This window comes from Kogia breviceps, chromosome 5 (genome assembly GCF_026419965.1).
Source record: "Kogia breviceps isolate mKogBre1 chromosome 5, mKogBre1 haplotype 1, whole genome shotgun sequence".
Taxonomy (NCBI): Eukaryota; Metazoa; Chordata; class Mammalia; order Artiodactyla; family Physeteridae; genus Kogia; species Kogia breviceps.
Window position 1 is genome coordinate 81355347 of NC_081314.1, and position 13488 is coordinate 81368834.

The window sequence follows — 13488 nt, forward strand, 5'->3', positions numbered from 1 at the left end:
GATTTTCTAAATCAGAATATGCAGGGGAGAAGCTTGGGAGTCTGTATTTTCAGCAAGAGCCCCCACTGGTTCTTGAAAAAAGAAAAAAGAAAGAAAAAGATAATTAACATTATTGAGCACTTACTATGTGCCAGGCACTTTTCTAAGCACTTTACCTGTATTAATTCACTCAATCTTCACAGCAACCCTGTGTGAGATAGTGCTGTTTTTACCTGCATCTTAAAGATGAGGAAATCGGGGCTCAGAAATGTTAAGAATGGCCTGAAACCTAGGAACGAAGATTAGAGTTTGACCGAGAGCCTGGCTGGAGGGCAACAGAAGTGAAGGGCTTGAGGACAGAGGCGCCACCTGCTGGCCACACAAGGACCTCCTTCTCGGTTGGTTCTAAAGCATTGGTTCCAGCGCCCCCCAGCGGCCACTGGCACAGACTGACCTTTACCGGCTCAGGCCTCCCAGAAGTCTGTCCTGTGGTGATGGAGACCCACAGAGGCTTCCGTGTGCTGGGCCCCATGGTGCGTCCTTGTCTGTCTCTCCCTCAGGGCTCAGTAACAAGATCCACTTCGCCTGCAGCAGGCTGTCAGATGATAACTAATATGTGCTGAGCACCCACTGTGTGGGCATGATGCTTTACAAAGGTTCCTTCATTCCTAACTACTATGACGTAGGGACAGATGAGGAAACTGGGGCTCAGAAAGGTTAAGTAACTTGCCCAAGCCACAGTGACAGGATTCAAACTCAGCTCTTTCCCATCTTTGTGCTGACTCCCTTAGAAGAGGGAAGCCCCTTGGAAGAGGACAGGCTCAGAAGGAAGCCCACTCAACCTTGTCCAGCTGGTGGATCTACAGGCCATTGTAAAAAAAAATCTTACTGATGTCTGGATGCTACATAAGTTACCAAGGGGATGCTTTAAGGTTTCTGAGCAGCGAGCAAGGAAGGTGTGTTCGGAAGGCTGGGAGGGGCCCCATGTGACTCAGCATTTGCACTGAAGGGAAATATGCTGGCTGGCCAATCCTTAGAAAAGACACCCACTGCAGGCCCCAGAACCACCATGGCCAGGAGCCAAAGTCTATCCAGGCAGGAAGGATGGCCAGGGCCATCCTTCCATCCTCCCAGCCTGGGCCAGGGAGCAGGCGAGGCAAGTTAGTTATGGCTGGAAGGAGTAAACTGATGTTATAGGCCTAGCCAGAGGAAACAAATTGATCACAACTGTAAGTATAATAGGTTACAGCCAATGAATTTTACAAAATGTGCTGATGCTCCGTATTATTGAAGATACTTTTCTGTTTCTGGCTATGCAAAACAAATGCTTATGGGCACTGTGAATTTTTAAACTTAAATTCTTTATGACTAAAAGACATGGCTGGAGAACAGGATAATCCCTTACATCTATAATCATTTGGGGGAAAGAGGTTGCCTGGCAGTTACCCTTTTTGCTTAGGAGATCATTCTAGATCTCTCAGTTCATGGCCACCTCTGAAACTACCTAGTAGATGCTTCCCTGAACCCCTCCAAAGCTTAGTGGGCACAGGGAGGGTCCCCCAAGCAGGAAACCAGGAGGACCGGGCCGTCCTCACACAGTGGAAGACTGGCGCCAACATAACAGGTCAGTGGTCTGGGACTCGGGAAGCTGCAGAAAATGCCTGGCACCCCCATACACTGGGCTTTCCTGGCCGTGACCCCCTCCCCCAGCCTGCCCTGGCCAGGCTCCCTGCTCCTGCGGTCTGAGCTCCCCCTCTGTCCCCGCAGCGTGTCCGGGGGCGAGCTGTTCGAGCGCATCATCGACGAGGACTTCGAGCTGACCGAGCGGGAGTGCATCAAGTACATGAGGCAGATCTCGGAGGGGGTGGAGTACATCCACAAGCAGGGCATTGTCCACCTGGACCTCAAGCCCGAGAACATCATGTGTGTCAACAAGACAGGCACCAGGATCAAGCTCATCGACTTCGGTCTGGCCAGGAGGTTGGGTAAGGCTGAGCCACCTCTCCTGTTGTCACCAACATGTCATGGCAGTGGCCGTGGCTGTTTGTGTTCCATGCACTGTATTAGAGACAACGGTATTAGAGGGGATGTACCGGATTGGAGCTGAGATCAGAGACCGTGGAGACGGCCCCTCCCACTTACTAGCTGTGGGAACCTATGTCTCAAATTTCTCATCTGTAAATTGGGATAACAGTAGGACTCACCTCATAGAGTTGTTATGGGATCACTGAGTTAATACAGGTAGAGTTATAAGAGCAGTGCCTCGCACATAGTAAACACTATGTAGGTGTTTTCATTTATTTTATCGTTATTATTTTTTTCACTCTGGTGCCTTCAGCAGCAGAACATTTTGCTGATGGTGCTTCCTCACATTTGCATCCTACTGTATACAGTTTCCAGAACACTTTCACCTACTTTCTCTCATCTGATTCTCACAGCAACCCTTTGAGGCAGGCAGGGCAGATTTTATGAGCCTCAATTTATAGACCAGGAAACCGAGGTTCACTGTAGCTTTTTGCCCATCAAGTCCCATGACGAGCTGGGGTGGAATGAGGACCTGGGGCCTAGTCCAGGGCTCTTGGAAGCATCACTGCTTTTCCTGCCCTTTCAGGAGGCAGGGCATGATAGGGGAAGGCGGTCAGGGCCTGGGTACCCAACCCAAGAGTCATTTCGGTGGGTGATGGTCCTCTGTGGCTCAGAGGCACCACCTCAGGGTTATGGTTTTTCCCAACTAACCTCCCAGCAGCTCCTGGGAAGAGAGACGTGACACTACGCGTGGAGAGGTGGGTGGGGGAGGGGAGGAACATGGCTCAGGAGTCAGACCCCCTGGGTTAGGTCCTGACCACCATCTACCAGGGGGCAGGGGGGAGTCACTCCCTGGGCCTCCCTTTTCTCCTTGGGAGATGGGGGTCATCCTCCTTAGGGTTGGCCAGAGCATTAAATAGGAAAGTCCTCATAAAGCAGGTAGCAGGATACAAATGACAGACTGGATGGTAGAGATTATTTTCAAGCACAAGTCACAACCCCTGTCTCAGGGAACTCACGGGAGAGACAAACACATGGAAAGCCAGTCCATCCGGGGCAGGGCTGTAACGGGCTCTCCCCCTTCCATCAACCCTGCCCAAACATTTGAGGTTCGCATGCAGTTTGTCGGTTTCACTGGTGTATCGATGCACTTGTTCCATGAGGAGGCTGTTGTCTCTGTGCCATCCTGCAAGGGGAGAGCCGCTGAAGGCCGGCCTTGCCTGTGTCCCTCCCAGGCATCCGCTTACCTCGGGTTGGCTTAGGGATGTTCTGGCGACTGATCCCTCTCCATCCTGGTTGCAGAGAACGCGGGGTCTCTGAAGGTCCTCTTTGGCACCCCAGAGTTCGTTGCACCTGAAGTGATCAACTATGAGCCCATTGGCTACGCCACAGACATGTGGAGCATCGGGGTCATCTGCTACATCCTGTGAGTCCTGGGGCACACGGGAGGAGGGTCCTCAGGCTGCCCTGATGTTTAAGGGACCAGAGTGGGTCCTGATGGGGAGCCCGCCTAGAGTCAGGAGGGCGGTAGGCTCCCATCCCCCTCCTCGCTGGCCTGCCTGGCTTCTGTGCTCCCAGTGATGTGCACAGCCCACGTCACACTTCTGCAGGAGCGTCTAGCCCTACACAGCAAGAGCCCCATTCTGGGCCCCTCACCATCCTTGATGCTGGCCACCTAGGGGCCTTTGGTCAGGAGGACAGGAACGTGGCTGGTGCCGTGGAATTTACCTTCATGTGTGTACATGGGTCCACAGAGAAGCAGGGAGAGAGCCCAGGTGTACATCTGCTGTGGGTGTCATCGTCATCTTCAGAGGACCGCACCCCATCCTCACGGCAGAGGGACCCCAAATTCCAGCCTCATCTCTGCGTCCAGCATACAGACTAATTAATAAGCGCTTTTGGTGATAGAGCCTTTAGTGGGACCCGTAGACAACAGAAAGCTACTGTGTAGTCATTAGAATTGGGAAATTAGGTGGAAAATAGGAAGCCATTCCGTTAAAAAAACGCTGGAGAAAAGAGGGAAGGCCAGTAATCTAGACCAGTGCTTCACAGACAGTAATATGTGGGAATCACCTGGGCTGCTCCTTAGATTACAAGTTCTGATTCAAAAGCTCCAGGGGACCTGAGAATCCACATTTCTAACAGGTGTTGGTTGCTGCTGGTGCTGGTCTGAAGACAGCACTTTGAGTACCAGGCCCTAGAGCACACCCTCTTGTTGGGATCTGGCTGATTTAGTCTCTAAAGCCTCAGGCTGCAAGCAGGCATTAGCCTTAGTGGCAGCCCCTGAGTTTGTGTGGCATCACGCAGTTATGGGATGGTCCCCCTGAAAATGCAGATATGCATGTAGTCATTTTGTTAAAAAGTTTTTGTTGTTAAAGCAAAAGGCCAAATTAAACATTTTCACAGAAAACTTGAATATGACCTCTAAGAATACTTTCTTAGATAGATCCCTGGGGTCTTCAGACCCCAGTGTGAGAAATGGCTTTAGGTGATTCTACTGCACAGCCAGGTTTAGGAACCACTGTTACAAAAGCTTTAGCAGAAGCAGAGTGATTGTGTGTGTGTGTGTGTGTGTGTGCGTGCACGCGCCAATGTGGCTTTTTCACGTGCTCAGGAGTCTTACTCTCCCTGTGGGCTATTAGGACAGCCTACCTCAGTTGAACCTGTGTCACAGGTTCTGTACCCCAGAGAGTCATCTTCTTCCCTGCTTGGGGTCACCCCTACCAACACAGCCTCCCCCAGAGCAGCAGAGAAGAAACTCTGGCCAGGAGTGCATCTCCCTGCCTCTGCCTACGCAGTCCCCTCTAGGAGAAAGGGAGCTGAGTGAAGAAAACTGTGCCAGATTCTGTAGTGCTGGCCCCTTGGTAAATAAAGGAGAGCAGGGCGGTGGGGACTGCCCCAGGCTGGATGGGGCTCACGCTGGACCTTTGCCCAGGAGAGGCTCTTGGGAAATGGTCTTTTGTCAGCTCCCTCTGTTCAGACCCAGCTGCCCCGTGGCGTGGCTTGGTCCTGGGTACCCCTGCAGCCATCAAGGAGACTTGCCTTTCTCTCTCCATTGGTTTTCCCACTGCTGTAGAATCAGGACCATCTGTTTGGTCCTCAGAATAAACCTGGGAGTGGGGCATGGCAGAGATTCGATCTTCATGCGGCATGGAGGTCACAGGAGCCAGGGAAGCCCACATGGCTGCCCACTTCCCACAGTCCTAGAGCATGGCCAGCTGTCCCAGTTCACCCAGCACTGATGGGTTTCCCAGGATACGGGACTTTCAGTGCTGAAGTGAGGACCGTCCTGGGCAAACTAGGACGATGGGTCTCCCTGTGGGTCAGGGCCAGACCGGTGACTAGACGCTCCGTGAATTTGCACAGTGAACACACCTATACCCAGACCCGGAAACCACACAGTAACAGGCCCCCAGCCCTCCCGGTGCCCAGGCTCTGCTTACTCCCTCAGGGGTAACCTGATCCCCATTCTAACATCACGCACCATGTCCACCTGCTTTTGAACTTTATGTAAACGAAATCATACAGAAAGATGTGTCTGGCTTCTTCTGCCCCACCTTGTTTGTGACCCCCATTCATGTTATGGTGTGTAGCTGTAGGCTGTTCATTCTTGGTGCCGTGTAGTGTTTCACTCTGTGAACTTCATCCAGGTTACTTATCCATTCTATGCTGATGGGCTTTTGACTAGATTCCAGTTTGCGTTATTGTGAGTATTCCGGTACACGTGCTTTAGTGAATATCTTTTATGCATTTCTGTTGGATATATAATCTAAAACTAGAATTACTGGGTCATAAGAGCACTTTATTTTAAAATGAAAATTCTTTGAGGTGGAAGAAGTAATTTGGATAACATGTTACATGGTTTGCTAGATTACTTTTAAAGCTGAGACCTAGGAAAAGGGAAGGGCTTTTTGAAATGGGGTAAAAATAATTTCGATGAATGGGGCACCAGCCTGAAGGCATCTGTACGAAGGTGGGAGGAGGGTGGAGAGGTGCCTGTGGAAGGGGGGCAGGTGAGCAGTGGGGGTGACGGACACAGGCCAGCCCTACACAGCCTCCTGTAGCCCCCCCAGCATCCTGGCTGCTGGGGAGCCAGCACCTCTGCGGGCTACTCTGCCCTGCGGGACTTTTCCCACTGGCTCTCACAGTGGGGATTGAGGTCTGAGAGTCTCTCTCCTCAACTAGGGCTGTCAGCAGGGCACGTGGTGTGAGAACAGAAGGTGGAGCCAGCCACATTGCTTCCTCTCAGCCCCCGCTCTGCAGAATTCTAGAGCCACTGCCGGAAGCCCCCAGAAGAGGTTCTCTGGCGGCCCTCGTGCACCCTCCATCCCTCTCTCTGGAGCTTGGAGTCCTTGTCAGGGTCACCTTCCTTGTTTGTTTGTGCCAGAGGATGCCCCTCACCTCCCCACCATCTCCTTTCTGGGGCCAGTGAGATATGGGGAGCTGGGGGACAGGTGATAACAGATGTATCCCTCAGCGCAGATTTGGTGAGCACCTCCTAAGTGAGCAGCTGTGTCCCGTAGGTTGTTTTGACTTTGCTGAAGGAACGCCTTCTCACACCCTCGGAGAGATAGGGGCAGATCCTGTCACGGCACAGGAGACCTGGCTCCACTGCCTGCCCAGGGTCCCTAGGCAGGGTAGAGATGTAGCAGGTGGGGTTGGGGGCCCCTTACCCTCTCATCCCTGATTCTGAAGGGAGAAGAAGATTTCGTGAATCTGCTGGAGACTTCTGCTATTTCCAATACCCATTGGTTTCTGGCAGGAAGAGAGAGGACCAGGCTCTCTAGGCCACACTTCAATGGTGAAGAAATTCTAAGCCCCGCCTCCTTTTCTAAGACCTCCTTCCCTCTCTTATCTCCCTCCCTCCATTTCCTTAGGACTTGCTGTTCCCTTACTGCCTGTGGAGACACCAAAACCCTTCTCTGTGCCCTGCCCTCACCCCTACCCCAGAATTCCTTCTCCTCCTCCCCTCCCCCAAACTGCTGCCCTGCTTTCTCCTCCCTACCATCTTCCTGCTGTGCTCAGCAGCAGACTTCCCATCTCAGCTCATTTGTGAGCACGCACCATGGTCCAGAGAGCCAGGTCCATCCCCGTCTGGAATCTAACTTCTGGGGACAGCAGCCTAGTGAGCTGGGGAGAAGTCCCAGTACCCAAGCATCAGGTACCTACTCAGACTCAGATTTGGATGCAGGGCTCTTCAGAGGGATCCAGTGGCTCCACCCAGGGCTGCTTCTGCCCTCTTAGCTGCTGAGTCCAGACATGCTCTCTATTGCAGGTCCTGAGAGGTCCAGGCACCCCACATCCACACCAGGCCCAGACACCACCTGCAGGTTTTACTCTCCAGGGACTTGGGCTGTGGTTAACATGACTAAACCCTGGGTCTGTCTTTTCTAGGCTACTGCACAAAATGATGCCCAGCTCTTCCTGTGGGGCCTGCCCAGCCCTCTCAAATCTTCCCACCACACCAGGGAATGAGTATCCCAAGGATAAAATGGGATAAAAGACTAACCCCTTCCTAAGCACTCAGTAGTTCTGCTGGAAGATGTATGGCCTCCTTTGCTGGCCATTCATGCAGTGGAGTCATCTGCTTAAAAAACACCATAGAGAAAGTGTAATTCAAGAGGCATTTCTGCCTTCTGTCTCCTGATGTTCTGTCCTCCAAGCAGAACAGGCCCCCGCATCAGATTCCCTGGTGAAGTTTGGCTGCAGTAAGAGATTAGGAATTAAGAAATTAGAACACCCTGCAGTCATGTCCTTAGTTGACTCATTAGCACAAAGACTAATATTTAACCATTAAAAATGAACATTAAGACTCTGTATACACTTGTGAAAGACAATGTCAAGTGAGGAAAAAGTAGAGCAACCAAGAACTTGCCCACACTGATTACAATTTTGTGAAAACCAGACAAATTCACTGGTTATGTTGGGGAGGAAAAAGCTTTCCTCTACCTCTTTGGTTCAGTTCTTGGGGGCCTGCAAGTCAAACTGACAGAAGACAGATCAACGGGACTTCCCTGATGGCGTAGTGGCTAAGACTCCACACTCCCAATGCAGTGGGCCCAGGTTTGATCCCTGGCCAGGGAACTAGATCCCATATGCATGCTGCAACTAACAGTTCACATGCCACAACTAAGGAGCCCACATGCAGCAACTAAGACCCGGCACAACCAAATAAATAAATAAATAAATATATATTTTTAAAAGGACAGATTAACAAAAAGAAAACAGATTTAATTATGTACATATGCACAGGTGTTCATAAAGAAATGTGACTCAAGGTACCTTTAAAATTTGGGGCTTATATACTACTTTAACAAAGAGTGATAAATTATACAGAAATAACTAGATGAAGGAAAAAGGGATTGGAGCTTCTGGAGGGAGTAAATTGTGACAAGGTGACTAGGAAATGTATAGGGACTGTTCAGCAAGATCTAATATGCAGATGAGAGTCTTTCTTCTCTTCCTGGGAAGAAAAGAATGGACAAATAGAACAAATGGAAATTTATGTCACCTTAACGAAGAGAAATGTATGCCCTGCTTTTGAAAGAGGGAGGACAAAGGGCTAATTGCCTTCAGCTCAAGGCAATTTTTATGCCCAAGTTCATATTTTGGGGTGGTATACCCTGATCCCCTTCAGTTAAAACCTAGGTAAGACTAGGAAAAGAGGTGAGTAGCTGTGTTTTTCATGCTAGGGTTACTATGTTTGTTGATTGGGTTGAACAACCCAACCATATATGATCCTATGCAAGTTCTAGCAATAAAGAAAAAGTACAAGAAAGGAAGTTTAAAAATTCTGCAAAATCCCACCACCACGGAACGGCATTACTAAAATTCGAATACTGTCTTCATCATCATGCTCTGCATATTTTGCAAGTTTTATTTTAGAGACGTACTGTTTATCAGGGGGAATGCTGGGGGAGCTGGGGCAGGTGAGGAGCCAGCCAAGGCTTGGGAGGGATTTCAGATGGATGGGCTGCCAGGAAGGAGGAGTGCCAGAGGCCAGAGGAGAGGAGGCTCTCCCCAACTATGAACATCACAGAGATTAAGCCCTATCTTTGCAGGATGACAGTTCCTAATTAGGAAAGGAGGTTTACAGAATGCGGCCTTTCAGCATTCCACAGCAGGGTTGTTTGCTTCCCCGCCCCTGCTCCCAGCAATCTCTTGGAATGCTGTAGGACTTCCCCCCTTTGTTTCAAATGGAAAGTGCAGAGACAGAATGAAGCACGTAGCTGGCAAGCAAGAGTCAGGCTGCTTCTTTTTTTTTTTTTTTTTTTTTTTTTTTGCGGTACGCGGGCCTCTCACTGTTGTGGCCTCTCCCATTGCGCAGCGCAGGCTCCGGACGCGCAGGCTCAGCGGCCACGGCTCACGGGCCCAGCCGCTCCGCGGCACGTGGGATCTTCCAGGACCGGGGCACGAACCCGTGTCCCCTGCATCGGCAGGCGGACTCTCAACCACTGCGCCACCAGGGAAGCCCTCAGGCTGCTTCTTGATGGGACTAGTTAAGCCTATGGTCTTCCTGGGAGCCCCTAGGAATTCTAGTCCAGTACCCTTGATGTATAAGAGGGGAAGCTGAGGCCCAGAGAGGGGAAAGGAATAGCATATAACAGTACAGACTTGGGCCTGGTGAGGTCCCACCCTTCCCTCACTGTGATATGATCGAGAATGATTATCTCCATGCCTTCTCAGAACATAAATTGGTTGTCTTGCTTTAAGACATTTTAATGCCATCTATAAAACTATTTTATTCAAAAGCACAAATATGTTGATTAGGGTGAGATATTTCACACTGAAAAAGCTCTTTTTCTTCTTTTTAATGAAGATTTTCACAAGAGGGTTCCTCCCATGGCAAGCTTTCCTTGCAATATTTCAATAGATTTTGTTCTACAAAACTTAGTTTCCAGGGCCGAGTGTATTTCATAAGCTGAGGCCTCTTGGATGCCAAAACAGCTCCCGAGGGGGTTGCATTATTGTTTATGATGAGGGATTTGGGGAAAGGGATGTTAGTAAAGCCTTAACTTGGAAGGTTGATGGCATGAGGGCCCTAGATCCATCTCATGTGGCTCAGGTGGGGACAGGGCAGGACCAGCTACATAAGTCGTAGAGCCCAGTGCAGCATAAAAAGGTGGGGTGACTTGTGTAAACATTAAGAATTTCAAAATGATGGCAGCAGAGCATTAAGCCAAGAGTGGGGCTCTTCCAAGGCCCATGAAGCTGGCCCTAGGTCAGGGTGAGTGGCGGGCTGGATGGCTGGGGTGAAGATGAGGTGCCCGCCAGAGGTGAGAGGTGAGGCCAGACACCTGCTCCATTCGGCTTTGAGATACTTTACCTTCCAAATTTTATTTGGATTAAGCTATTGCTAAGTGAGTCATTCCAGAGATCACGGATTGATGGGGCAGTGGGGGTGAACTGTGTACAGAAGAACTGCATAATAGCTATGGTCACAGACCAGGCTCCATACTGTGGACCAGGCCTCCTGCCAGTGCTGTACGCTGTGATTTACTTCATCTTCCTAGAAAAGACTGTACAAATTAGCGGTTAAGAAATAGGTTCATTGCAAATCCTTGGGCAAGTTACTTACCCCCACTTGGTGCCTCTGTTTCCTTATCTGTTAAACGAAGTAATGAGTTACCTGCCTTAAAGGGTGGTGTTAAGACTGAATGAGTTAATCTGTTTTAGCCCAGTGCATGGCACATAGTGAACATTTGATAGATGTCTGCTGTCATGAGAATGAGGACGCAGGAGAAGGAGAACAGGGAGAGGTGGCAGTGGTGACCACTCCAAGTAGCAGGTTGTCCATCAGAGGAGGAAGCTGACACGGAGAGATGAGGGGAATTGTCCAAGGTTACCCAGCGAATGAACAGGCCGTGTTTCCTCTGAGGGAAGTTTTCTGGTTTGTCCTAAATGCCTCAGGCGCATTGACCTCAAGTATAGATGGATCACCGACTGCATTACAGGTCCACCCTTCGTGGACACACCCTTGCTGAGCCCTGCGTAGGCTGGCCCTGTTCTTGGTGCCAATGGCGGGACAGGGCGCGGTGATGAGTGCTGTACCACGTGACAAGTCCACGTGTGCGTGTGTGTGTGTGTGTGTGTGCGCGCGCGCGTGCGTGCGTGTGCGCGCGCATGCGTGCCTGGAGCCCTGCGAAGGAGGCCACTCCTCCTTCCAGGACCGTGGAGAAGGTTCTGCGGGGCGAAAAGAGCAAAGGCAGGGAGGAAGGCCCTGCTGTGCTGTGTGGAAGTGGTAAACTGAAGAAAAGTCCCTCCGCCTCAGCTTCACAGGCAGGTGATGTCAACAGGCGGGCGACACCCCAGAAGTACAGCGAGTGAGCCCACGGGCAGAGGCTGAGAGCCACGCCCCCTTCTCTCCTGGGTGGGAGGAGAGGCAGGAGCAGGGGCGTTTGGGGCGCTCTCACCTCTGACCTCAGGGAGCGCTCCCCTGGTGGGACCGCCCTCCCTGCTGGCCTCCCCCACTCACTGCTCTCCTCTCTCATCCCCCAGGGTCAGTGGACTGTCCCCCTTCATGGGTGACAACGATAACGAAACCTTAGCCAACGTCACCTCAGCCACCTGGGACTTTGACGACGAGGCCTTCGATGAGATCTCTGATGACGCCAAGGATTTTATCAGCAGCTTGCTGAAGAAAGATATGAAGTAAAGAGTCGAGATTTCAGTCTTTTCGGCCTCCCCACTCCCTGGACTGGGGTCCAGAGGCAGGGACTCTCTTTCCCTGTCGTGGGCCCCTCCGCACCCGAGGAGGGGAGGACGGGCACTGCGTGCGTGAGGGTCCTGCTTCCTGGTGCCCGACACTCTCCTGTCTTTCGAAGCACAGAAACCTCACCTGAAAAGCAACACTTGACTTAGTGTTGATGGAATGAGGCAGCTTGCGTGTGAATAACGACAGCCCCTTTTATTCTCCGTGTACAGCTGTGGCCTGCAGCCGCCCTGCTGAAACCTCAGCCCCTCTTCTGGGGCTTTCAGGGGAGGTACCCTATTTGCCGGTCCTGATCATGCTCCTAGCTATTCTGGCTTGATGCTTATTTTGTATCTAAATCATGTAGGAGCTGCCTGCCTGCCTGCCTGAGTGTTTTAGCCAGCTCAAGGCCAAACTCCTCCAGAGGAGATATTCCACACTCCTTGACAGCGAGGTCCTTTTAGCACTTTGCTGCCCCAGTCTTCACCTCAGAAGCAGGCATGACCCAAGGAGGATCTAGATGTTGGGGGGGGGGGGCAAGATGCCCCTCCCGTGTGAGGGGTCCCTGCTCCCCAGGTGCCTCAGGGAGGTGCAGACCCCAGTCCAAGGATGGCTTTTGTCAACCAGGCTTTATTCACCCAAGATGTGGTAAATGAGGTATTGTGTATATACCCTGTTTTCTCACCTGACCTTGAGTTTACTCAGAAACTTGTTGGCTCCTCTGTGCTCATAAAATGGACTCACCAAAGAATTGATTTCATATAGATCAAGACACTAGATTCCCATAAACTCAAACTCAGCATCTCTTCAACCAGAAATCTCCATCTATCAGCATTTTAAAAAATGTTTTTCTATTATAAATTAATACATGTAAGTTGTACAAATTTTGAAAGAAGAAAATTAAAATCATCCATATTCCCTTATCTAAAAATCACTATATTTTGCTATAGTTAGCAAATTTACTTTTACTCATTTTTCTACATATGTTAGCACTTGGTACTTTGGACTTCATTAGTCCTATGACAGTCAAGGTGATGGCCCTGAAATATTTCTAGATTCCCAGAGCTTTCAGAAGATTAAATGAGTTTCAGTGCAGTTCTAAGGTTGTCATAATTCATAGGTTGTACAAAAGACATACCTCTTTGAGTTTTAATGGGAAAAACTGATACTCAACCACACCATAAGACTTGAGAGTTCACTGATTCTCAAAGGTTTGGGCCTAAGGTTTCACTCTTCTCTCCATCAGACAAGGAGGCTGAAGGATCGGACCTCCACAGTTCCCAGCCCCCACGTGACCGGCAGAATGACCCCACCCTGGAATATGGTGCCAATCATTCCCAGATATGTCTGCCCTCCAGCACTTAGCCTCCCTAGACCCCAAGGGCAGGTCATGAGACTCCAGTTGCTTACTGGTGTTTAGGCTTTCTTAACACTAATGTATTCTGGGTCTAGTCAGTGTAACCCCGACCAAGAGAGGAAAAAGGCCAAGAGCACAGTGATTCTCATAATGGTGGATGGACTGGGAGCAGAGAGCCCTGGGCTCTGCCCTGTGTAACTAGGGACAGGTGACCTCCCATTTCTGATCTGACCAGCAGTCTCCGTGGTCCCCTTCTGCTCAGAAACCCTCTGATCTCTGCCTCTATTAGAAACCGCTTGGACTGCACCCAGTGCCTTCAGCATACATGGCTAACGAAAGACACCAAGAACATGGAGGCCAAGAAACTCTCCAAGGACCGGATGAAGAAGTACATGGCAAGAAGAAAATGGCAGGTAATGAGGGGTCACGTTGGACT

At 50.5% G+C, this 13488-nt stretch overlaps 1 protein-coding gene across 8 annotated transcripts in view; it reads left to right on the forward strand.

Moving 5' to 3' along the window:
• MYLK (myosin light chain kinase) overlaps positions 1-13488 on the forward strand; it is a 281962-nt gene that overhangs the window by 252049 nt on the left and 16425 nt on the right. For all 8 annotated transcript variants that reach the window (XM_067034429.1, XM_059064332.2, XM_067034430.1 and 5 more), the window contains 4 exons: positions 1747-1964; positions 3307-3430; positions 11503-11655; positions 13342-13465. In XM_067034429.1, coding sequence (XP_066890530.1) covers positions 1747-1964; positions 3307-3430; positions 11503-11655; positions 13342-13465 — 619 coding nt within the window. The remainder of the gene's footprint in view (positions 1-1746; positions 1965-3306; positions 3431-11502; positions 11656-13341; positions 13466-13488) is intronic.